The sequence below is a fragment of the Drosophila ficusphila genome, unplaced genomic scaffold (genome assembly GCF_018152265.1).
Source record: "Drosophila ficusphila isolate 14025-0441.05 unplaced genomic scaffold, ASM1815226v1 contig_636, whole genome shotgun sequence".
Lineage (NCBI taxonomy): Eukaryota > Metazoa > Arthropoda > Insecta > Diptera > Drosophilidae > Drosophila > Drosophila ficusphila.
In genome coordinates, this window is record NW_025064569.1 from 1908448 (window position 1) to 1934211 (window position 25764).

A 25764-nucleotide genomic window follows, 5' to 3' on the forward strand; every position below is an offset into this window, starting at 1 on the left:
TTTCCCATTGTACCAATCAGTGAAAGGCACTTATGGGGGATGTCGTACTGAAAACAGCTTTTTTTTTTTAGTTTCAACGTGCGATTTCAAATCTCACAACTTTGCAGGGGGAGAGCATGTTCGCCACCGTCGATGTTGTAGGGCAAAAATATCTAAAGAAATCGAAAATATAAAACATTGCTTTTAGAGAGGATATATCATTTCCCAATGTCCCTGTCCTAGAACGTTTTACAACTGTTTGAATCTGTGCGTCCATTTCGTAATTTCATAAAGCATGTAAGTTTTTTTTTTTATAAGTGCGGTTTGTGCAAAGCTATGATTTTATCGCCTTTTTACAGTCCTAAGAAGTTAGATCTACAGTCAGCAGAAGCTAAAGTAACATATGAAAATAGCTGGAAACCGGCAGAAAATTTGGATGATAACTAAAATATAAAGCTACGTTAGTAAAACGATATTTTTATAAATTTAATTTATTTATTAAGTATTTTTAAGTAGTTCGTAAATTCCGTCAGTCATGCTCTATTCTGCTTGTGAATTTTCGTAGGTCTGATTGGTTCCAATCTTTTTTAGGCAATCTGCTGGATCTTCATAGTTATGACAACATTTACCCGGCGTATTCCGTATCTACAAATATGATATTTAATGCTATTAATACTATAAAATACCTTATATGTAAAATTAAGTTTAATGCTTTCTATTTCACAGCTTAGTTTTTACGTTGTTCATTTGGGTGAACACTCATTCCACCTCTGCGCAAATGATCAAATAATATTACAAATCATATGATCGTACCTAATTACTCTAATTACCATTCCTGTTCTGCTCTTTCAAAGCCTTCTCCATTTCTAAGCGTCGCCAACACCAATAAGAATCAAATCACACGAGAATTTATAATAATTTTATTGATAAGTTGATTTTATTTAATTGATAAGAATTTTTGATGCGCTTACCAAATACCAGCCAAGAAGTGGTGAGTAAAAAGGAAATATCGAACATCGATGTTTGAAAACTTCGATCACTCGTTGCCTTAATTTAGTAGCACGAGGACGTTAATCACGTTGCTCGGAATTCTCATTTGCACGTGAGTTTGTCATTTGTTCACTTACGTTGGCATTGATTGCCACGTGTTCTTCTACTGTTTGATTTAATGGACGGTCACGGAGCAGTTGCGTATTATGAGTACGTCGCCCAATATTTTTTTCTCCTTTGCGAAAACGTGGCTCTTTTTTAAATACCATGCTATGAAAAATAAGCGACAGCTAACGTAGCTGATTCTGAAAGTGAATATTTAGAGTACATATTTGAGATAAATAATAAACGATTTGATGTCTTAATTAAATAGAATACCTATCTCTATATATATATACTAGCTGCCCGTCCCAGCTTCGCCCGGGTTTTTTTAACCTTTCCACCAGAACAGCTCATACCTGGGGTTTCTTCTTTCCATTTCAGTGATTCACAATATCTGCATTTTTTATCCATTCTTCCAAAGATAACCAATCGGTGATTAACATTGTCGATCAAAAGGTCATACTCAAAAGAGGTACCATTAAATGCCTCCCACGTTCTCATTGAAAATGTACGTGTTCTTTCTGCCTGCCGTTCAGCATTTAAAAGACGTCGTCTTTGTGAATCTTCGTAAGTCTCTGCCGAAATCAATTGCGCGTGACGTTCAGCATCTAAAACTCGACGTGTCTGAGTCTGTTCCACTGTCTCAGCAGCTCTTTGAGATGCGTTGCGTTCAGCATCCAGGGTCTGACGGGCCCGAGTCTGCGTATAAGTCTCAGAAGCTCTTTGAGTCGCATGTTATAGACCGAAACAAAACACGTCGGGAGCGAAAAAATGTACGCCAAGATTTGCAGTGTTATTCCCATTAAACCTCTATGGGCTATTTACATTGACGGTCGAAAAGACAACATCTTAGTGATGACGACCACAGACATTGGCAATGCATCGCAAGACTGTTATAGGAGAACACATCTCAATATTATCAGAGCTAGAAATACTTTTGTTCGTTTTTTGTATAAGCATTAATGTTACTAATTATTAATTAATTACTAATGAATGTATTATGTTAAGTTTTTAATTTTATAGATGCTATTTCTGAAGGGGCGTGTTGGAATACCCCTATTCCTATACAGAAATACCATTTAGTATATATACTTTTAAGGCTTTAATGAAAACGAAGCTTTTGGTCACACTGACCGATTTTCTTCCCTTTTATTGTGACATTGTCGTTGAGATTAGTTGGGGTGCTGGTGTTGCGGTATAAGTAAAGGAAGCATAAAACATAACTACTCTTCTGTAATTATTGAGATTATAAATCAATTAAAACGACAATATATATATAAATGTGGGATTTGAATCAGGCGGGCTTCCTCGACGGCACACTCTAAGCGGGTTGAGCTATATTATTATTATTAGGTGGCACTACAACCCGATTCGGGTTTTGGCCGACCTCAGCGTCTCCCTCCAGGCGCCTCTGCTCCTCGCGCGCCTCCTCCAATCGGAAATTCCCAGTGCAGTTAGGTTCTCCTCCACTTGGTCCTTCCATCGGAGCTTTGGTCGTCCTCTTCGTCGTCGCCCGTAGTCGGCTGTAGTCAGGCTGATTCCCCGGTAGTTGGCGCATATCGTCGGGTCACCTTTCTTCAGTACAGGACAAAGGACGCTGAGATTCCAATCGTTGGGCATGCTTTCTTCTAGCCATATTTTGCACAAGAGCTGATGCATGCACCTTATCAGCTCTTCGCCGCCGGCCTTCAACAACTCTGCAGGCAGTCCATCAGCACCAGCTGCTTTGTTGTTTTTGAGCCGCGTTATAGCAACTCGGACCTCGTCATGGCTAGGTAGTGGTATATCCACATTGTCGTCGATTGGTGGTATCGGGCTGCTTCCTCCAATGGCGGGATTGGTGCCGTCATCGCCTGCTAGCAGCTTGGAGAAATGCTGCCTCCAAAACGTATTTAATGAAATCCCAAATAATTGTAATATAGCTATTGACTAGGTCTGCAATGTGTGGAAACTTTTTTAAAAAAGCTTGAAGATTCAATGCTTTTTCAAGAATATACAATAAAATTTTGATGATGATTCCTAAAAAGGTTTTAAGTTAGTTAAATATAATTTTATAAAATTCAATTTTGTGTACGATATATTGTACAGAGGAAGGGAGTTTTGTAATTACCTGCGTTTTTCCAATTGCCTACGCGTTGCACAGAATATTCCATCATTGGGTCACCGGGAACGCCGCTCACCTGAAAGGGAGGCAAAGGGAGATTATGAGGATAAGCATAGTCCTGACAACCATTATGTACGACCACGGACCAGTGCAGGTCCCGATCCCTGGATAACAGGCTTCACAAAGTCCATCTCCTCCAAATACGGCCAATGGCTGTGGCTTTTCTTGAGTTTAAGGCGGTAGCACATCCGGAGATCCTTCCATTTTCGCCTGCACTTACTTATTGGGACTTGCATCAATGTCGCTATTTTGGTCCATGCCTGTTTGGACTGATAAGGCCGATCGGGAGTATCGGGGTTCCATATCGCTGGGTGGGCGGCGACCTTCCGAATGAAGTGCCGCGTGTTAACTTCATTCCATGACCACTCCATTTTACTCCTCTGGAAAAACAAAAAGGTTTGGGTTTGGGTTTGAGTGCTGCGCGAAAGTCCATACAGTTTTTTACATTTTTTTACCTTGGTAAATTTAACAAAACTTAACAAATTTTGAAAAATCGGGGGAAAGTTTTTGTATTCGGAGTGTTTTGTATTGTTCTAAATTTGATGTGAATAGCATTGACTGCCAATGCAAAGTGCCTTTACTGAGCTTAGTTTTTTCCCAGTACATTTATGTTAAGATTGCTGTGGCTACTGTGTTGACAAAAAAATTAGGAATTTAAAAAAGGGTGGGAAAAACAAACACGTTGATTTATTACTCATATCCTAATAAGAGCAGAAGATTATTTTATTATTCAAATACATAATACAATACGATACAATAATTTAACGGATCGGGACTCTGGACATAACTCGTGCGCGCAAATTATGCTTAGATTGAAAAACCTAGCTTTGACGCGGATTGTAGCCAGTCGTTTACTCACTGGGGTGAAGTTGGAGACGTGGTGGCGAAGTCTCCGACTTACTACAAATCCGCATCCAAATTCGCGCCTCTCCGCATGGCTGCTGTAGTAGATATCGCAGTTTGCTCGCTTAGAGCATCCTTGTCCTGTCCATCTCATTTCCTGGATGGCGGTAATGTCAGCCTGTAATTTTTAGCGGCATCCGCCAGTTGGATAGAGGCACCTTCCCAATTAAGGGTTCGGACATTCCAGGTGCATATCCTCAAATCGTAGTCCTTTTTCGTTTTGCGGTGGTCGTCAACATAAGGGGGGATCCTATCCGAGGCTTTCGCTTTGGTCTTCACTGGGCTTCTTTTTTTACGAGGCGGGTTCCAAACCCTGCGCTCAACCGTTTAACGTCCGGGTGACGTCGCTGCACACATTAGCTCACTATCTAGCGGATGCTAAGATAGCTACCCAGGAGGTGCCACGAGGAGGCCACGAGGAGGCTCATTCGAAAACAGAGATCGCACTGGCGGCCACCAAGTTGACCGCGATCAGAAAACTTTACTCTGTACGAATGAAAGCCATCCCATCCCATATGAGCTATATGGCAACTCTGAATTAGATATACATATAATCGATAGATTTAAGATCACCGATTCCTGTGGAATGAAGCGGAGTCCTCGTTGAGCATTGAAAGAGAAAACATCACTAGTTCTGTTAAAAGTTAATCTAAGCACTTTATTTTAAAATCAAAATCAATAAATTAATTGTATGCGAATAATAATAATCCTACATAAATAATGGAAAAAAATTATAACGTCTTGTTTTTAATTCCACGAACATCAATATATGGTTTTTTATAAGCCGAGAATCGAGAAACAAATTTCATTGAAATCCGACAACGTTATCATATAGCTGCCATAGGAAAGATCGAAAAAGCTGTATAGAAATAACGGAAATAAAATAATAACACCTTTTTTTCATCAGACAAACATTATTTTTGTAATATAGAGTTTTCTAACAACTCTTGAATTACGAATCAAATTTTATCAAAATCGAACAACTAAATCATATAGCTGCCATATAAACAACTAGCTGCCCGTCCCAGCTTCGCCCGGGTTTTTTTTAACCTTTCCACCAGAACAGCACATACCTGGAGTTTCTTCTTTCCATTTCAGTGATTCACAATATCTGCATTTTTTATCCATTCTTCCAAAGATAACCAAAGTCTCAGCAGCTCTTTGAGATGCGTGGCGTTCAGCATCCAGGGTGTGACGGGCTCGAGTCTAGAGCTGGCAAAACATCGATAGTGACCCTATCGATGTTTTCGAGGTTTTTTTCGGGAACCATCGATACTATCGTAATAATATCGAATTAAACAAATTTTGAAATATAGAGTTTATTCTTTATGAAAAACCCAAACCAGCCGGGGTATTCCTTATAAATTCGATTTTAATAAATTTAGAATTTTAGTTTTTTGTGTTATATATATTTTTCCATTTAATTCACTTCATTTGTCAAACTTAATATTTTAAAAGTAAAATAAAAATAAAAAGAATATCCAAAAACAAAAAAACGTTGCTTCGTTAGTAGCGGTCCAGCCGCTAGACTTGAGATCTATCTTATATATTAGATTCGGTATTCCACCAATTTTTATTGATGAACAGGAGCTGGTACACTATGTTTGACTTTAGTGATGACCTGCGCTCGGAAATTATTTGGCCTGCCTTCGAAAACATCCTCCCATACCATCCTCCTTTTCCATGTGCGCTTTCTTGCTGTGCTAGGTCCAGTTAAATCCTCGCTGATGTTGCTGGGCTGATTTTCCTTCTCCATGTCTAAAGCACGTGCAAAGAAATTGAAGAAAAATATGTAAAAGCTTTTATATACTTTTAACATCCTACTTACTGCTTAAAGTGTTCCAGACAGGCACCACTGTAGAACGACCAGTCACTGTCTACTGTCTAAAGAAAAGAAAGGCTTATTATAAATTTAATATTACAATTATAAAATTGTTTCTTACCGCTTAGCTGCGAAAACACAAGAAAAATAGTGGTGGAATGCGACGGCGATACTATCGTGATAGTTTTCAAACCATCGATAGTGCAAGCTGGCTCCTTAACATCGATACTATCGATGGTACCATCGATGGTTTGCCAGCTCTACCCGAGTCTGCGCATAGGCCTCAGAAGCTCTTTGAGTCGCATGACGCTGAGAATCTAACATCTGACGCGTCTGAGTCTGCTCTTCAGATTCTTGTCTTCTAGCACCTTTGCAGCTCGCGATCTGCTAGAACTACTACTTATATTGGATTTACGTTTGCGTGGCATATTGAAAACAATAATTAAAGATTTTAAAAACGGGAGTTTTAAAAACTACAACGTAAGACAATTTTTTATAAAAACTTTGATAAACCTTTTTACTTAAAACCTAATGCCTACTGCCTACCCCATAAGAACGATTGCGTGATTATTCCGTTTCTCCACCTGCTGCCTACCACCTAAGAACGATGGCGTGATTATTTATAGCCTATTTTCATTTCTAGGTTATCATCTATCACCATACCAAATTTCATCAAAATTCGTTCAGCCGTTTAGGCGTGAAAGAGTAACAGACAGACAGAAACATTTTCGCATTTATAACATTAGGTATGGAAGTCTTCATTGAACTCTTCCTAAACGGCTGGACCGATTTTTATGAAATTGTTTGTGTGTATTCCAGGGGGGTTTGAGGATGGTTTGGTCTATCTATCTTTTAGTTTTTTACATGTAGTTGATATTTACTAAAGGGGAGATCAAGGGGGTGGTGCCTTTTAAGACGTCGGCGATGTTTACCAGTCTCACCTGATACTTCAAAGCGTATCTTTTAATTTCTTCGGTTACACTTGGAATCTCAAGGTCCTTGTGGATGACCTGGTTACTCACATAGAAAGGTGCTTTAGGCTAGTCTTCGTAGAGTAATGCTTTGGAATTGTTGCAGTTCTTTGATGTTAGAAGTTGAGGCTGTGCCCCAAAGCTGAATCCCGTACGTCCATATGAGTTTGAGTATCACTTTGTACAACAGGACTTTTCAAAGGCTCAGTTGGGATCTGCAGCCCAGCAGCCACTTCATTTGCTGAAGTTTCAGACTCAGCTGATTTCTTTTGATTTTTATGTGTTCTGCCCAGGTTAGTCTTCTGTCAAGTGTTACCGAGATGTTTGACTTTTTTAACTACAGGCAGTATGGTGCCTTTCAGTCGGACCTCTGGGCAGCTTTTAGGGTAATTTGCGAATGTTATGTGCACTGATTTGCTTTCGTTGACAACGACGTTCCATCTTAGCAGCCACGGATCCAGTTTTGTGAATTGTAGTTGCAGGATTGGTGATGCTTCTACATGATCTGTTGATGTGGCTAAAAATTCTGAGTCGTCGGCGTATGCTGCAATAACGTGATCATCTCTTTCAAGCACTGGAATGTCTGCAGTGAAAAGGGGTTTAAAAAATAGGGCCTAACACGCTTCCCTGGGGTACACCTGCTTTTACTTCAAAGATTTCAGGCTGATCCCATTCGCGTCTTACAAAGAATAGGCGCCTATGTAAGTAGGATTTCAGCAGCAGGAAGAGTGGAGCTGGTAGCATGAACTTGAGCTTGTAAAGCAAGCCTAAATGCTGGACACGATCGAACGCATGTTTAACGTCTAGAAACGCTGGGGAACAATGCTGAGACTCTGTGGCATTGCTTCTTTCGAATATTTTGGACAGTATTGCCAGTAAGCTGATAGGACGGTAGGAGGCAGAATCCTGTTCGGGCTTCCGAAGTTTTGGTATCATTATGACCTCCGCACACTTCCATTGTGGGGAAAATGATGGTGCCTAATGATACCATTGCAGATGACCGTAAGAAAGGCAATTGCACGCAGAGGTATACAATTTATAGTTGATGCATCGATAGCACCGTAACCGGGACTTTTAGTTATATTTAAGGGGGGGTAAGGTTTTAAAGGTCAAAAAAAAGGGCCATGTTTGATTTTTAATTGCGGCGAAATGAGTAAGTTTATTTTATAGAGCTTAATTACATGTTATTGTTTAACTTTTGAAGAGTATTAGAAAAAAATTTTTTAAAAATATTAAGAAATAAGCCTGTGGCGGTTAATCTTCCGAAGCGCCTAAAGAAAAAGTTGTTTTGCGGTGAACATCATAGGGCGTTGACGTATCATTTTAAAAATAAAATGTTATATGCGTTGTAAAGATAATGAATTTCCCGAGGTAATCAGGAAGAGTTTTTTTAAAATTTATTTTTTGTCTATTTTTGGGAGCACTTGAAAGTGAAAAGTGCGATTTTAGCTTTTAAAATCGCAGTTAATTTATTTTTAAAAAATAGAAAAAAATTAAATATTAAAAAAACTCTTACTGATTACCTGCGTATTTATGTTGAGAATTTGTGTTAAAAATTTGAAAAGGATCGGTTCAGTAGATTTTGAGTTCTGATGTTCACCGACTTTCAAAATAGCGTCTTCGGCAAAATCGATTCAAAGTATTTTTATACGTGAAAATACGTCCAAATACGGTTGTTTAAAACGCTGTAACTCCGTTAGTTTGACTTTAATTGACTCAAAATTTGTACACAATGTTCTCGACATATTGGTCATTCAGACAAAAAATACAAAAAAAAAATGTAAAACCAAAAAATTTTTAAAACCTTAAAACCTTGTCGAAGGTATTTGGCTAGAGCTTCATTGCGCAGTTCATAAGGGGGGTTTTGAAGTCTTTGCTTGCACGGTTAAGAGCAGCCTTGTCTCAGTTGGAGTGTCGATCGACATAACGGCTGCTTGAAACCAATGCCCACATCTCGGCAATCAAAGCCAAATTCCTGCAGAAGCTACCAAAGTAGTTTTTTAGCATGCCCACCTGCTTTATTAGCGTAGTTGAAGGTTTCTTTATTGTTTTGTGGGTTAGTATTTGTATATGTCATGCTTGAAGGAGCAGGCCGATTATCGTAATTACGTCCTGTTTGCATAGGTTTTCCCTGTTCTCGCATTTGTACAGCAGCTTTGAAAATCCTGCAACCTCTGCAGGATGGTATGGCTGTCTCCACAGTGGACGCATATAGCTGGGTCTTTGCGAGGTTTGGTGCAGTCAGAGGTTTTGTGGTTGTTACCGCATTTAACGCAACGCACAGTGGGCTATTTGATCTCGCCAGCGGCATTTAATTCAAGTTTAAAAAAGCGTTGAATCTTCAAGGTTACATACCATACAAACAATCAATGTTTGTGACCGGTCTATACATGTGTAGCTCATAAATCGTAGTGTAATCCAGTGCATTAACAACGAGCCCGGATTAGCGTACACCTTTCTTTCGTGGAGTCGAACTTACCGGATTCAAGTGGATTCAGTCTAACTCTTTTATTAGCCGAAAGTGTGAATCAGTGGCGTCCAAAACGTGTAATATGAACAGGACTAACAGAGTTATGTTCTTAAAAACGTAAAAATATGTATGGATTTATGGACGAAAAAATAGAGCAATATGGACGAAAAAGTTGACAAATATGGAATAAAATGGATAAATATGGTATAGACGAAAAAAGGGATAAATATAGGTATAACAAGAAGGGAAGCTAGCTTCGGCAAGCCGAAGCTTATATACCCTTGCAGTTACTAAATATGTCGAACAAAATACATAAAACCTAAAAAGCATCGAAGCTAGACGATTTTTCTATTAATTTTCCATATTGTTCATATGACAGCTATATGATATAGTCGTCCGATTTTAATGAAATTTTATTTGTAACTCAAGACTCATTAGAAAACTCTATATTCCAAAAATCATTATTGTCTGATGAAAAACAACGAGGTTATAATTATATTTCCGTTATTTCTATATAGATTTTTCGATCTTTCCTATGGCAGCTGTATGATATAGTACTCCGATTTTTATGAAATTTTTTTCTCAACTTAAGAGTATTTAAAAAACTTTATGTTCCAAAAATCATGCTCGTGGCATTAAAAACAACGACATTATAATTTTTTTCCATTATTTATATATATATATTTTGATCTCTCCTATGGCAGCTATATGATAGAGTTATCCGATTTTGATAAAATTTAATCCGAAATTCAAAAGCAGTTAGAAAACGCCATCTGGAAGGAATCAAGTCGATCTGATCAAAAATAACAATAACGGTGTACAAATTTTTTATTTCATTCTCTTGTATGGGAGCTATCCGATATAGTCGCCCGATCCGGCTCGTTCCGACCTATATACTGCGTGCAACAACTACACAACTTTTGGGAAAGTTTCAGCGAGATAGCTTTAAAACTGAGAGACTAGTTTATATAGAAACCGACAGGAGGACAGACAGACAGACGGACAGACGTACATACGTATTTCGATTCAGATGGTGATGCTGATCAAGAATATATATACTTTATGGGGTCTGAGCACGGTTGCCAGATTTGGCTCTTTTGAGCCAAAACTGGCTCTTTTGAGCCAAAACTGGCTCTTTTTTTTCTCTTTGGCTCTTTGGCCCATTTTTATTGAATTTGGTTCTTTTTTGCTAATAGCGATACAAAATATTTTAAATTTAAAAAAAAACGAATTCATTTTTTTATTAATGCATTTTTTTGTTGTGCAATTATAAAAGTGATTAATGTCTGAAATCTAAAAGCGCCAGATCGAAACTAAATTGTTCCGCTGGTATGGTAGCTCTGAACATAAGTCAGAATGACTTAAATTACCAAGTAATCCTTAGTTTCATTGCAGAAAAATGTGTTGTGATGTTTTTGTTTATTTTTTGTATAAGACTTTTTTATGATAAAAGTTAAAAAAAAATAATAAATAAAAATTGGGCTCTTTTTTATTCAAATTGGCTCATTTTTAATCTTTTTTTGGCTCATTAAAAATTTTTGAAGTGGCAACCGTGGGTCTGAGGTGTCTCCTTCACTGCGTTGCAAACTTCTGACTGAAATTATAATACCCTTTGCTCTGCAATTATACCCTTGCACATTGGGATAAAATGCCTTAATTTTGGCCAAAACCTAAAAAATTCGTGTTAATATATCAATTTTGCTACAATTATTTTAAGCTAAGAAAAGTACCTAGACATCAAAAATATTTAATTGGTATTTTATTGTGCAGCCCTTGTCTTCCACCAGCCCTTGAAAGTGAGCTGTTCTTAACACGTAGTGGGTGCAAGCTTGCTGATTATGCAAGTTTCTTAACTTTGACGCTCTCGTATTTTTAAACAGTTTGACCAATTTAAATACCTTAAAATGGAAAATGTTGCACATGGTATGTAGAAAATATCTGTATAAGTGTTTAATTATATGTGCTTTTGTTTTGTCATGTTTTTAATGAAATACGTAAACACTAGTTTTGTTGATTTTAACCTTAAAATATTTGTGTTTCGTGGAGCATATCTAGCAAGATACAACAGGATTCAAATAACAACTTATGTGGTAGTATGTGTTATTATGTGTATATTCAGAAAGCATTTAAATAATTTGCGGGAATTTGCGGGGGGGTTAGATATTTCAACAGATGCGAGCAAGGTGTCAATTCGTCGAGGTGACTTACTGGAAGTTTGGCTGGATAATAATCGCAATGTCATCGCTACTTTTGACTGGGTTTGCGTCGAATTAATTCCAAATGATTTTCCGGAAAACAATTTGGAGTTGATTAAAAGAAAAATAAAAAACTTTATTGTTCAAATAAAAAGACTGCTGAACAAAGCACACCGAAATATTTGTCGCTTCAAAGAAAAAAATGCTAGCTGGCTTGCATCGGAGCTAATATTATATTCAAAAGATGATTGTAATCGTAATCTTGGTGGACGACCTCGGGTCTCTTATGACGAAGGAAGTTTACGGCTTAAAAGAAGATTTGCTTCCGAAGTTGCAAAGGAAAATTCAACACATCTACTTATTAAAGCAGCATCTATGTCTGCTAAGAAGGAAAAAAATAAAGATATTTCTCATATTTTAAATACGACAATAAATAGTCCTGACAGTTCATAATTAAGCCAACAACTTTCATTGAAAGAGCCTATACCATTATCAGCTGATGAGGCCTTAGCATTTATTATAGAAAACTCGTTTTCTAAGCAGCAATATATTAACATACGCTTAAAGAGTATCGAAAAAAACTGCAATATTGTATATCCAAGCTACGAAAAAGTGAGAGAAGCTAAAGAAAAGTGTCGGCCTATGGATAACAGCGTATCAGATACTGTTGCCGAAGTGCCAATGCAGAACTTACTGAACCATACTGCATCTCGAATCATTTTATATCAAAAGCCAGTTTTCCAACAATTTCTTGATATAAATAAGGTAAAGCTTATAGTAAGCTATGGTTTTGACGGTTCAACCGGACAGAGCGTATATAAGCAAAGGTTTGATGAACCCGAACCCATTTGCCTGGACCAATCTTTGTTTGTCACTACAATAATTCCCCTTCAAATGGTGGATCAATATGGGAGAATAATTTGGAGAAACAGATATCCACAATCCGTAAAATTTTGCAGGCCGCTAAAAATTGAGTTCGCTAAAGAAAGCCGGGATCACATTTTAAATTCCAAATTTCTTTTGGATTCGCAAATAAAAGACTTAAAGTCATTTGTATATGAGGCGGAACAATTGAGAGTGGAAGTTCGATTCGACGTTCACATGACGCTCATCGATGGAAAGTAGTTGAACACATTAACGGGCACTAATTCAACACAATCCTGCCCAATTTGTGGGGCCAGTCCAAAGGACTTTTTAAAAGAAACTGAGGTTAACTGTCAAAAGCTTAAACCTAAACCCAGTTCTTATCAGTACGGAGTTAGTCCTCTCCACGCATGGATTAGGTTTTTGGAATTCGTTCTCAACATCTCATATCGTGTTAGCATTCAAAAGTGGCGAATTAGTACGGACTCTGACAAAGAAATAATGATGGTACGCAAAAACAAACCAAGTCAGAATGGTTCTGGAAATTCCAACGATGGCAATACGGCACGTAGAGCATTTTCGGACGTTAAATTATTTGCCTCAATATTAGAACTGGATGAAGAGCTTTTAAACAAACTACATGTCATATTAATAGTTATATCATGCGAATATGAGGTTTGTTTAAAAAAGTTTAAGAAATTTTGTGAAGAAACTCTTCGTTTGCATTTAATTAAACATCCGTGGTATCCAATGACGGCTACGGTTCACAAAATTTTAGTTCATGGTCCACAAATAATTGAATCATCTGTACTTCCTGTTGGCTGCTTAGGGGAAAACGCATCTGAGGCTCGCAACAAATTTTACAAGCGCGATAGGATTTTGCATGCGAGGAAAAATAGCCGAGTGAACAATTTAACTGACGATTTCACCGAGCTTTGGATTCTTCTGATCCTTACTTATCAAGCATCGCTCAAAAAAAGAGTTCAAAATCGCACTCATTGCCAAGTGAAGTTATTGCACTTTTAGCTTCTCCAAAACCAGAAGATGCAGCCCAAGTATATAGTGTTGAAGACGACCTTACAAGTATACCACATTTAGATTTTGATTTAGAAGAAGAACGTTTATATTAATACAAGTTTATGTTTTTATTTTTAGTTTTCGTTTATTAAGCTATGTTATAATATGCAAAAATATTAAAATAAAAAAATTTTCTAACAATTGAGGATAAAAAAAGTGAAGAAAAAAATAGAACATTAATATGAATTTTATATGAATATGCTGCAGTTCTATTATGTGGGCGGCAGGGAAGGAAAGGTGGCAGTGTAAAAAAAAAAACCGAAATTCACAAATAATATAAGCAGCAAATTCTCCAAGTTTCAACTTTCTAGCTTAAAAATTACGGTTGTGGCCAAAATAAAGGCATTTCATCCCAATGTGCCTTGGATAAACGTAGACGATTATATCGATCATATTAACTTTTTATGACAATGAACAATTAGAAATCGCTACAAACAAAAGTGCGCCGTTTGTCTCAAAGATCATTGCAGAACAATATGACATGTTGCATCATAATTGTTACATTCGATGATACATATTTTGATTAATTAACGACGTAATGATGTTTTGTTTACATTATTTATTATCGAGTATAAGGCAACAACAGAAATTTCATAATATTTGAGCCAAACATATCTTTCTATAGGTTTTCAACACTTTAATGCTCAAATTATGGATTTATTTAAGTGATTGTGTAAAATATGGATTTATAGGAAAAAAAGGCGAAAATATGGAAATAAATATTTTTTCATTTAAAATCACTGTTAACTCTGTTAGCCCCGAATATGTATATAATATAGGGTAAGATGGGGTAGAACCGCCAAAAATGTATATTTGACGATGTCAAGCTATCATTTATAAAATGATCAATGAACCAACCCATATTTCTGAAAGTTTAATCCTTTGGCTACATAATTCATTCAGAAAGTTTTTATGTAGCTTTTATTTTAAAACAATTGTAATCGTTCAAAAGAAAAGTTTAAAACGGCGGTTTTACCCCACCTGGTCGGGTAAAAACGCCATTCTGGTTTCAGTGTAGTCAAGTACCCAAATAATGTCAATAACAAGTAGATTATTATCATAAAATATTGAAATCTTAGATATTGATACCTAATAGAAGAAAATCTTCAATTTCAAAATTTCCAACATGTGGATTCCGAAGTTTTTTAATTAAAAACTATATCCATTGAAATGTTGCAAACACTTTTTATTTAACAATTTCAATAATCAATTTCACAATTATTAAGTGCCTAGTGAATTTCCAAAGTGTCGGCTTCAATATTATAGAAAAGTAAAATATTATAGAGTTTAAAAAATTAAAACTTCTGAGCAATACCTTATCGCGGCGTTTTTACCCCACGCGCCAATTTTTTTTCGAGGTCACTTAGTTTGTACAATTTTGGAAATATGTATTGGCTAACTTGATACATGTACATCAGTATCAAGGTTCGTACTATAAGCGGACACTTACCTCTTTTTTTCAAGTCGTTCATTTACACTTGATTGAGCAATGTTGATAACAAAAATTTTTTGCTGCCGTCGAGTGAAACAAAAATGGCGCAATAGAAATTGTCACGATAAGGCTGCAGTATTCCGACCGACTTCAAAAACTGCGCATTATCAATCAGAATCTACATTATCAACGGTTAATCGATTCGGCGCTTCATTTGAATTTGAAATCCAAATGGCGGTTTTACCCACCGGCGGTTTTACCCCATCTTACTCTACCAACATAACGCCACAAAAAAAAATTGAAATTCGATACGAGGTAACTAGCGAAAATTCAAAATTCGCAATAGTTTTTGAAAACACCTCGTATAATCCAAAAATCATGCTTATCTGATGAAAAACAACGATGTTATAATTTTATTTCCGTTATTTCTATATAGATTTTTCGATCTTTCCTATGGCTATAGGTATAGTTGTCCGATTTTTATGAAACTTTTTTTCAATATAAGAGTTGATAAAAAACTTGATATTCAAAAAATCATGTTCGGCGGTTAAAAATCAACGATGTTAACAATTTATTTCCATTAATTCTATATATATTTTTCGATCTGTCCTATGGCAGCTATATGATTGAGTTATCCGATTTTGATCAAATTAAATCCGAAATTCAATAGGTAGAAAACGCCATCTTAAAGAAATCAAGTCGATCTGATCAAAAACAACGGCGTGAGAGTTTTTTATTTCTTTCTCTCGTATGGGAGCTATCCGATATAGTCGGCCGATCCGGCCCGTTCCGACTTATATACTGCGTGCAATAACTACACAACGTTTGGGAAAGTTTCATTAAGAGAGCTTTAAAACTCAGAGGCAAGTTTGGGCAGAAACGGACAGACGAACAGACGGACAGATGTACAGACGTATTCCGATTCCGCTCGTGATGCTATCCAGGAATATCTTTAATATAAAAATGAATCGCAAAATGTGTTGGTAAGCGCATAACTCAACAACGCACAGTGGGCGATTTGGCTAGCGAGACCAAATCGCCCACTGTGCGTTGTTGAGTTATTTAATTCAATTTATAACTTCTAAACTAAAATAGATATCTTCAGTCGGTTTTTTTTCACCGATCAAAGAAAAATCTTACAATTTTTTAAGTTAAAAAAAAGTTTTTTTTTTAATACTTTTTTTTTTTTTTTTTTAATTTAAAAAAAAAAATTTTAATTTTAAATTTTGATTTATTTTTATGTTTTTTAAACTTCAATTAATATATTCCATAAACAAACATAATTTAAAAATGGCTAGAATTTTATTCAGAATCATCGGAATCAGACGGCGGCATAGTAAAAATACTAAAATATACTAAAAAAATCCCTTTTTGCTACTGACTTTGTGCCTTAAAAGTACCATAGTTTGAAGGCTAGCAGGTACTAGCAGTTCATATTACACACATTGGACGCCACTGATTCACACTTTCGGCTAATAAAGGAGTTAGACTGAATCCACTTGAATCAGGAAAGTTCTTCTCCACGAAAGACAGGTGTACGCTAATCCGGGCTCGTTGTTAATACACTGAATTGCCACTACGTTTTATGAGCTACACATTTATAGACCGGTCACAAACATTAATTTTTTTTGTAATGCATACCTTGAAATTAATAAAAAACCAAACTTTTAATAAATTCACTAAAAATTGTAAATTTCCGAGGAACTTGAATTTGATGCGCGCAAACAGGTAAAATTTTGTAAAGTTCTTTGCAAAATCATTTTCTGTGTTTGTCCGTTCACAGCTGATGATCAGCTCATCGTAGAGCTTTTAAAATGCTTGGATAAATCAAATCAAAGTATCTATTATCGAATTGTGAAAAAAATCATCGCTTTTTTAAAGTTGAAATTTGAATTAAATGCCGCTAGCGAGACCAAATCGCCCACTGTGCACCGGCGGTTTTACCCCATCTTACCCTAAATATTCAAACTATGGTACTTTTTAGCCACAATGTCAGTACCAAAAAGGGATCTTTTTTAGTATGGCACTCAGAAGCAGGCACTGTAATGCTTATAATTAAAAAGGCAAAAAATTACAAAATAAAAGTTATTTCTTAATTTTTACGAAAAAAATTGATTTTTAATACTTAAAATTAATTTTAATAATAAAAATTAGTAATAATTATTAAGTATCAATTTTTATATAAAAATTACTCAATAACTTTTATTTTCAATTTTTATTATAGGTATAAATTGAAAAATAAAAATTATTCGATAACTTTTATTTTAAAATTTGAAAATAAAGATTAAATCTATATATCTTTTGATCCGTAGAAGCCAGATCCAATATTTATGTATATACATATATGATCTACACATCAATACCTTTCAGATGGTATATGTATGTATATATTATATATATATATGTATATATATATATATATGTATATATATATATGTTTATCCGCTTATGTGCCTGTGCAGTATTGTCTTATTACACAGCTGCACAGACTAAACATTTTGACTTGACCAAATTCGTGTCTAATGCTTAAGCTTACCAGAAGCAAATAGTGATAAGAAAAAGACAAGAAAACAAAATCTATTTTTAGAATTCGCTTTCCGATAAGAAGTGCAACTTGGTCAAAATTTTTGTATGCGTTGATCTTTGCTTCACAAGTATATTTCGATTGGAGATTTTGTCTGATAACAACAAAAACAATGGCGCAAACAAACGCTGATACAACGGAGATGTTTTCTACAATTTTGAAGATGTTGGAATTGTTGACGGAAGAAGTAAAAAAGCTTCGCGACGAAGTTCGCGAACTGAAAACTTCCGCCGCAAAGCGAATGGTTGCTCAAAAATAATGTTTGAAAATAGAAGAATAAATATAACAATTAAAAATTAAAAATCATCAAGAATATTCGTAGTGTCTCATTAAAGGATCAAAAAGGTGCTAGTCATGCTTGTTCTATGTTGATTGGAAGTGATTGATTTATTCATTTAAAAATAGCGACAATAATCATTATTTACAATCCCTGATGTAAAATTCTTTTAATTTTCTTTAAAATGGAAGCCCTTGGGTTATTTTTCTGCCGTACGTTATTATAATTTTTTAAGTATTAGATGTGCCTAGATTTATTAAAACAAAATATTCATATCTGGGATTTTTAATATTGGTTGCCATGGGACGTAAACGTGATGCTATTGTGCGCGATTTTTTCGACTTTAATTTCGAAAAAAAATGAATCGAAGTGTAAAATCTGCATCAAAAACATACTGGGCTCAATTTGAGCAGTGAAATTGAAAATATTTAGGCAGATTTTTCAATTTCTAAGCAGCAAATCTATACCATTACGTCCGACAATGGCAAAAATATTTTGAGGGCAATAGAGCATTTAAATGAAGACCCCGAAAGTGCGCTAAGCTCCGAGGATGAAAATGAGGAGCTAGTGCAAGAAGTAAGAATTTTTTTCCATCGCTTCTATACGATGAGCTGCTCACTCCTTGCAACTGGCCGTCAAGGATTTTTTAAATAATGATGAGAGGAGCGAAATTGAGGAAAATCTCCGGCGTCCCTTGGTACATCCGAAATAGGGACAACGAGAGGAACCTGAAGGTCCCCAAGGTCGGAGATGTTCTACAAAACTTGGCAACCAGCTATGTGCAACGCCTTGGAAACCACCCTAACGCATTGGCCAGACAGTAGAACAGCGCAATCGATAGAGAAGACGCCTTAAAAGATGCCACCCAGCCGATTTACCTTCAAGGGTCATAACATAAATGTATATGAATGTAGATAGGAAAATGTAGGATTTTGTCTAACTTGTATATGTGATCATGTGATCTCTTTGTTTTAGTTTTTTCCTATATGTAACTAGATTAAGTTGCCTCAGCGGTAACAGTAAACTCGTTAATACCAAATAAAAATTTGTACAAACAAAAAAAAAAAAAAAAAAAAATGAAAAATTTACGTATGACCATTTTTTCCAATTTTTTTTGGAGACTGTTTTGGGCTTCAATTTTTTTAAACTCATAATAATTATTTGCGGTCCCTGCTCAGAAGTCATCCCAACCAAGAAGTTTGTTGTCTTGGGAAACTTTGTTTTGGTACTGTTGTGAAAAACTTTAAATATACCCTGGAAGAGCAGTGCGAGATCAGCAAAAAGTTGCGAAATTTTACTAGTATGCTTATAGTAAAGTGGAAAAACTGTGGAAGAAATAATGATTTTTTTCTGGATATGCCTCTCTCTGATTCCGAATAAGATTCTAGCCTTTTTTAGAAAAAGTTTATTATATGTTATTTGAAGTTTAAAAATAAAATTATAGTAAATCAAAATATTATACATATTATTAAAAACGGCTATCTTGTTGACAAGAGTGAAGTGTGAAAGCGAATTTGTAAAAGGATTGTAACGTTTTGGGTAAATTACAATCGCATGAAATCGTCGATTCTCCAAAATCAATCTGATTGGTTGAATGAAAAGGAATCGATTCCGATAAGATGCGATGCGCCCAACCAACATCAAAAAATCCTGACCGTGGGCAACCCAAAGCAGATTTTAAAAAAGCTTCTGACCGGGCAAAACGACGTTAAATTGCTAAGCTGTCAAAAACCGGCGAGACTATTACTACCATATTACGCTCATGCAATTCATCTCAACCAACGCTTACAGAATTTAATGTTGATGACGTCTTATCACTCTTTTTTGATACAAATATGAGTAAACATCACTATTGGCTTATTCCTAGTCTTGTTAATAATAAGACTTCTTTCAATTTACTACCAAGTTACGAAAAACTTCTGGCGGCCAAAGCATCATCTTATTCCGAAAATATCAGTGTCAGCGAATCCCAAGCAGAAGTTGAGCTGCAAAGCTTGTTCGACCACACGGCGTTACGAATTGTAAAACTACAAGCTGATGTCCTTGAGTCCATTAGTGATGAAAGCGTGGCCAACTTGATTTTAATTGGCGAGTGAGGATTTGACGGCAGTACTGTTCATTCCGAATATAAACAGAAGAAATTGAACAATAACATTGATGGTTCGAGTTTGTCTGTGACTTCATATGTACCACTGCAATTAATTACTCAAAATATTGATCCCAAGAAACACTAAGTTTTTTTTTTTTTTTTTTTTCCTTGTTACTCCTCTTGGGAGCTTAGGGCTTCTACAAGCGATCTCCATCGGACTCTGTTCGGCGCGGTCTGTTTTATGGAGTCCCAGGAGGTGTTTATCCGGGACATGTCCTGTAGTGTTGTCTGGCGCCAGGTCAGCTTGGGGCGTCCCACTCTCCTACTTCCCTGTGGGTTCCAATCTAGCGCTGTCCTAGCGATGCTGTCGTGGTTTTTCCTAAGAGCGTGGCCAATCCAGTTCCATTTTTTCTTCCTTATTTGTTGGTGGATGGGGACCTCTCCTGTGTCATGCCACAGATCATTGTTGTTTATTCTGGCAGGCCAGAATATGCCGCATATAATTCTGAGGCATTTGTTGACGAATGCTTGTAGTTTCATCAACATTCGTTGGGAGGTCAGCCACGTTTCTGAGCCGTACAACAGTACTGATTTGACACACGCATTGAAGATTCGCAGTTTTGATCTTCTATTTAACTGCGTGTTTCTCCAGATGCGGTGCAATCTTCCAAATGCCGATCTAGCTTTGCTTAGCCGGTTCTCCATATCTTGCTCGGCTCCTCCATTCCCTGTTATTAGGGTGCCAAGGTAGACAAAGCTATCGACGAAGTCAACGCTTTTGCCGCTAATGGTGATGTTGCCTTGATTGGCGTTGTTGACTCGCATTGCTTTTGTTTTGGCGGCATTGATGTTTAGACCCACTGATTTTGCTCGACTTTCGAGGTCATCTGCTTTGGCTTGGATATCCGTGAGTCTATGAGACAAGAGGCAAATGTCGTCTGCGTAGTCCAGGTCTTCCAGGTGTCGGGTGAAGCTCCATATGATCCCGCGTCTGGACTTGCTCACTTCTCTCATGATTTCATCTATTACCAGGTTGAACAGGAGCGGCGATAGGGGGCAACCTTGCTTGACGCCAATGTTTGTCTGGAAGGGTGCACTAATTTTTCCGTTGTGCAGTACCGCCAAGTCCGCATCATCGTACATAGCTTTCACTATGTTTATGATGTTTGTTGGCACTCCCTTCCTTGCAAGTGCCCGCCATATCGCCACTCTGTCTACTGAGTCGAAGGCCTTCTGGAAGTCGATGAACAGGAGGTACAGCGGCGAACGCCATTCCACAGCTTGTTCGGTTATTACGCGTAGGGTGTTGGCTTGGTCTACGCAGCTCCTGTGTGGTCTAAATCCTCCTTGTTCATCCCGAAGTGTTGGCTCAATCTTGTCCATCAGGCGCTCGTTCAGCAGGGTAGCTAAGATCTTATAACTTGTGTTCAGTAATGTAATTCCTCGCCAATTGTTGCAGTCACTGAGGTCTCCTTTCTTAGGTAATTTGATAATGATCCCTTTTTTCCGGGCTTTAGGAACTCGCTCGTTATCCCATATTGCTTCGAAGTGCGGATGCAGTGTTTCGGCTATTAGTTGAGAGTCAGTCTGGAGAAGTTCGGCGGGTATACCGTCATCTCCGGCTGCTTTGTTGCTCTTCAATTTCCTGATCGCATCTCGTATTTCTCTCACAGTGGGAGGCGTGGGCGAGATCCTGGTGTTGGTGGTGTTGGGCTCGATACTTCTGGGTTCTTCCTCATGTGGGCTGCTTGGGTGTTCAGTGTAGCTAATTTCCATGAAGTGTCGTCGCCATCTCTGGATTTGGGCATCGTCGTCCGTGAGAAGTGCACCGTCGGAATCTCGCACTGGCTGGGTTTGCCTTATTTGGTGACATCCGGATAATTTCCCAATAATTTGATACAGCAAGCGCATGTTGTTGGCATTGGCTGCACTTTCCGCACTATCTGCGAGTCTGTTCAATAGGGCTCTCTTTTCGTTTCTGGCTGATTTCTTCACCATCCTGCATAGCTCGCTGTGTTCCGCGCGTGCTCTACAGTCGTGGTCAGCTCTTTGCTTGAGGTTATTCCGTCTGTTGATAAGGTTCCATGTCTCAGTTTATATCCAGTCGATGCGCCTTGGTTGCCTGGTGCCGAGCAACTCCTCAGCGGTGTTCCTCAGTGATCTGCATGTTTGTTCCCATGGGTGCGTTGGTTGTAGTGGCATCAGTTGTTCTCGGATAGGGTGGGGTCGCCAAGACGATGTACGTTTAGTGGTGGTGGTCTGTTTGTGGTTTTATTGACAGTGCGTTTTCGTCTGAGCTTGATTGAGAGCTCTCCGACTACTAATTCGTGGTCACTGTCAATTGACGCGCCTCTCTTGTTGCGTACATCCTTCATCGAGCTCCTTATGTGGGAACACAGTGCCTCCAATGACCATTTGGGATGTCTGGCCTAAGTCGATCAGCCTATCTCCATTATTGCTACGTGAGCCAACGCCGTGCCGACCCATGACTGGTTCCAGTCCGGTGTTGTTGGGGCCGATCTTAGCGTTGAAGTCACCCATGAGAATTTTGATGTCGCCTCTTTGGATCCTTGTGAGTGTGGATGTGAGGGAGTTGTAGAAGTCGTCTTTGATGTCATCGCTGGCGTCTTCCGTCGGGGCATAGCATTGCACGATGGTGATGTGTCTAGCGCTGCATCGGAATCTGGCCATGATGATTCTATCGGATATCGGGTTCCAGGAGATTAGTGTCTGTTTGTATCTTTTGGACACATAAATCCCTACTCCGTTCCTGCCGTCATCATTGTTTCCGCTATGCAACACTGAATTGCCATTTGATGTTGTTGTTGCTCCACTTCCTTTCCATCTCATCTCACTAATGCCAGCAATTGAGATCTGCAATTTGTCCATCTCCAGTTCAAACTGCGCCAGTCTGGATGGTTCCATTAGAGTCCTCACGTTCCATTGTCCAATTCGTGTCCGTTTCGATATGCGAATGGTCGTCATCGGGTTGGGGGGGTGTGATTCATTTCGCTTGCTTCGTTTTCGTTAATCGTTTGTGTTTTCGATCGATCCGGTGATTGGCCGTATGCGACTTATCCCATTGGTGGGGCTGCCACCTTATCGGCCACTGGGCGTGCCGCTTTCGAATCTTTAGCACGTGCACTGTTGCAAACTGAAAAATGTCCAAAGAATTTTTCCAATTGCTCCAGCTCACGCATAAAAGAATCAAAAGTACGAGGTCATAAGGGAGTCATGAGTGGGGATTGAACCCACGACCTCACGGTTAGCGAGCTAGTACACTACCTGCTAGGCTATGAGGCCCCCCAGAAACACTAAGTAATTTGGAAAAATCCTCGACCGTCATCAACACGTTACTGCAGACCAACAAGGTACCAATTCCAAAAAGAAACAACCCAATTAACTTTAAATGAAGCTAAATACTTTAGAGACAAAAAATTTCTGTGCTGTAGCCATATTCATGTAAAGTAGGGGAGAGTGGGGTAATGTCGTCAGTGGGGCAAAGTCGTCACTCGCTATTATTTTAAAAAATATAAGGGCTACCAACCCAATTTTTTTAGCGTAAGTGTATTGCACTATGCCTACATTATCGACGGAGTTTGGTAGAATTAAAGGTTATGTATAATTATTTATTCATCAGAAAGTGTTTCGGAGCCTCAAAAGTAATTTTTCTCCGGCGCAGAACTGTTTTTCTTCCAAGTACATTTTCGATCAAAGAAGTATAAAGGTAAGTTATTATTGTTGAGAAATGTTTGGCGAACACGAGATGGTAGGTTGTGTAACAGCTGATTCGAGTTTCGATTTGTTATTCAAAAAATGTCGCGTGGGGCATTGTCGTCACTCAACGGGTGGGGCAAAGTCGTCACTGTATTATCTCAGACTGAAATACAAACTCGTATCAATTTATTATTGTTTTGTGATTGTTTATGTAAAGTATTAAATATAAAATATAATTTCTTCAAAATGTTCTTCAAACAAAAATAAAATTCTAAAAAAGAGGTCGCCCAAAGAAAAATCTTTAAGAAATTCTGATTTTTGCTTTCTATCCTTCACTTAGATCTGAATGTGTCAAATTTTTGCAAAAAATAGATATAGTGTTCCACTTTTTTATATTTATGAATGTCAATAAATGTGTGTTTGACAAGTTGAAATAGTTTTGTGCACATGGGTACCTATGATATATTTGCATTCATTATTCTATGTGACGACTTTGCCCCAGGGGGTGACGACTTTGCCCCACGATTTTTCAATTTTCCAATTTTGCCTTCTTTCAGATAACAGTTTCGTATTATTAAACAAATGAGAGGATGTCCGAAATACTTACTGCATTTTATAGCCAGATCTTTTCCGAATCCAACCATGTATATTACATGATAAAAATAAGTTATTTTATCAACAAATTTCGCAATTAAAAAAAAAGTGACGACAATGCCCCACTCCCCCCTACTTACGAAATCTATAACAATTTCACATTGTTTGCAATTAACAATGGTTGACGGAAAAGTCTGTAGCACTTTAAGTGAAACATCTACTTGTAAATGCTACATATATGACGCAAAGCCGAACGAAATGAATGATTTGGAAAAATGTTTAAACAAAAAAAATTCACAAACACTCGTATTTTTTTAGTTTTTAAATATTTCTTGCATTTGGCATATAGATTGCATTTAAAAACTTGGCGAATATGTAACCCAGAAGATAAAAAATTTTTTAGAGATAGGAAAACTCAAATTCAAGCAGACCTCCGCGCTCAAATGGGATTACATGTCGACCAACCAACGAGTGGAGGTAGTGGACAGCGTTGCCAAACGTCCCGATTTTGGCGGCACTTCCCGATCTTTAAATTAAAATTAAACGTCCCTGAGGCAGCGCGCAGGAGTGAAAGAGGCGCGTGCGACCGCGACTTCCTCTCTTTCTCTTTCGCTCGTTCCTTATTTTAATTTGCTTATAAATTTCTATTTCTCGAAAATGTACGATTATCTGCGAAAGAATAACGAATGACGTTTGGTTCAGTGCTTAGAAAGCAGTGAGCTTGTAGTGAGTTGCATTGCGTGCGTAATTTAGTTTAATTTCATTAAGCAAACAAAAGTTTAAGTTTTTTACGTAATTTGTTCGTGAATTATTGGAGTTTACTTATTAGAATCGTTTAAAGACGAATGAAACTGATAGTGGTGTTTAATTAATTTTATTGCTCAGAACTGAAAATTTTGCACCCAAGAAGAAAGTCAAACTAGAAAAACATCTCCTGACGAAATACAATACAAATTGGAAGAATGATTATAATTTGTTGTGTAATGTAACGTCGGATCAGTGTAGAGCTTACTGTGTAAAAAAGAGTTCACTTTTTTTGTTGGTAGTGATTTTTATTAAAACACATTTTCTATGGCTATTTGTGCTGTCTGTTACATAATAAAAACATAAATATTTTAAAAAACTTTTGATTATATACGTTTTTTACTATATCCCGCTTTCGACGAAAGAATCCCGCTTTTTTCACTAAAAAAAGTTCAAAAATCCCGACTTGGCAAAAAAAAAATCTGGTAACGCTGGTAGTGGAACTTCTAATAATAGTAATACGGCAAGAACATTTTAAGCGAAACGAAATTGTCTGTTGATATTACAGGATTGGATGAAAATGTTTTAATTAGGTGTGCGACATTACTGCAATTCATGGCATCTGGCAATAAAATCAGTTCGGAAAAATTTGGATTCTTTGCACTTGACACCGCAAAAATGCATATAAAATTGTATCCATGGTATTACCTTCCACCATCCGTTCACAAAGTTCTAGTCCACGGTTCTGAAATTATAAGCTATGCCCTTATTTCGATAGGAGAGTTGTCGG

General features: G+C 37.4%; 2 protein-coding genes and 1 long non-coding RNA gene across 5 annotated transcripts in view; 1 reads left to right on the forward strand and 2 right to left on the reverse strand.

The window, feature by feature from the left end:
- Window positions 1-606: 606 nt before the first annotated feature.
- Window positions 607-1997, reverse strand: LOC108101354. 3 transcript variants are annotated; one of them, XR_001772074.2, is made up of 3 exons: window positions 1348-1987; window positions 951-1274; window positions 607-845 (listed from the first exon to the last, which is right to left on the reverse strand). It is a non-coding gene; the product is annotated as an uncharacterized LOC108101354 (long non-coding RNA). The 3 variants fall into 3 exon arrangements; XR_001772075.2 differs by lacking the exon at window positions 607-845 and having other exon boundaries at window positions 877-1274; window positions 1348-1483; window positions 1548-1991; XR_001772073.2 differs by lacking the exon at window positions 607-845 and having other exon boundaries at window positions 877-1274; window positions 1348-1997.
- Window positions 1998-6093: 4096 nt separating this feature from the next.
- Window positions 6094-25764, forward strand: part of LOC122320575 — a 37841-nt gene continuing 18170 nt past the window's right edge. Inside the window, exon 1 of the mRNA XM_043208766.1 lies at window positions 6094-6440. The gene's annotated coding sequence lies outside the window, so the exon portion shown is untranslated. The remainder of the gene's footprint in view (window positions 6441-25764) is intronic.
- On the reverse strand, window positions 22257-22904 carry LOC122320574 (craniofacial development protein 2-like). Its single transcript, XM_043208765.1, has one exon. The coding sequence runs from the start codon at window positions 22902-22904 to the stop codon at window positions 22257-22259; it is 648 nt and encodes a 215-aa protein (XP_043064700.1).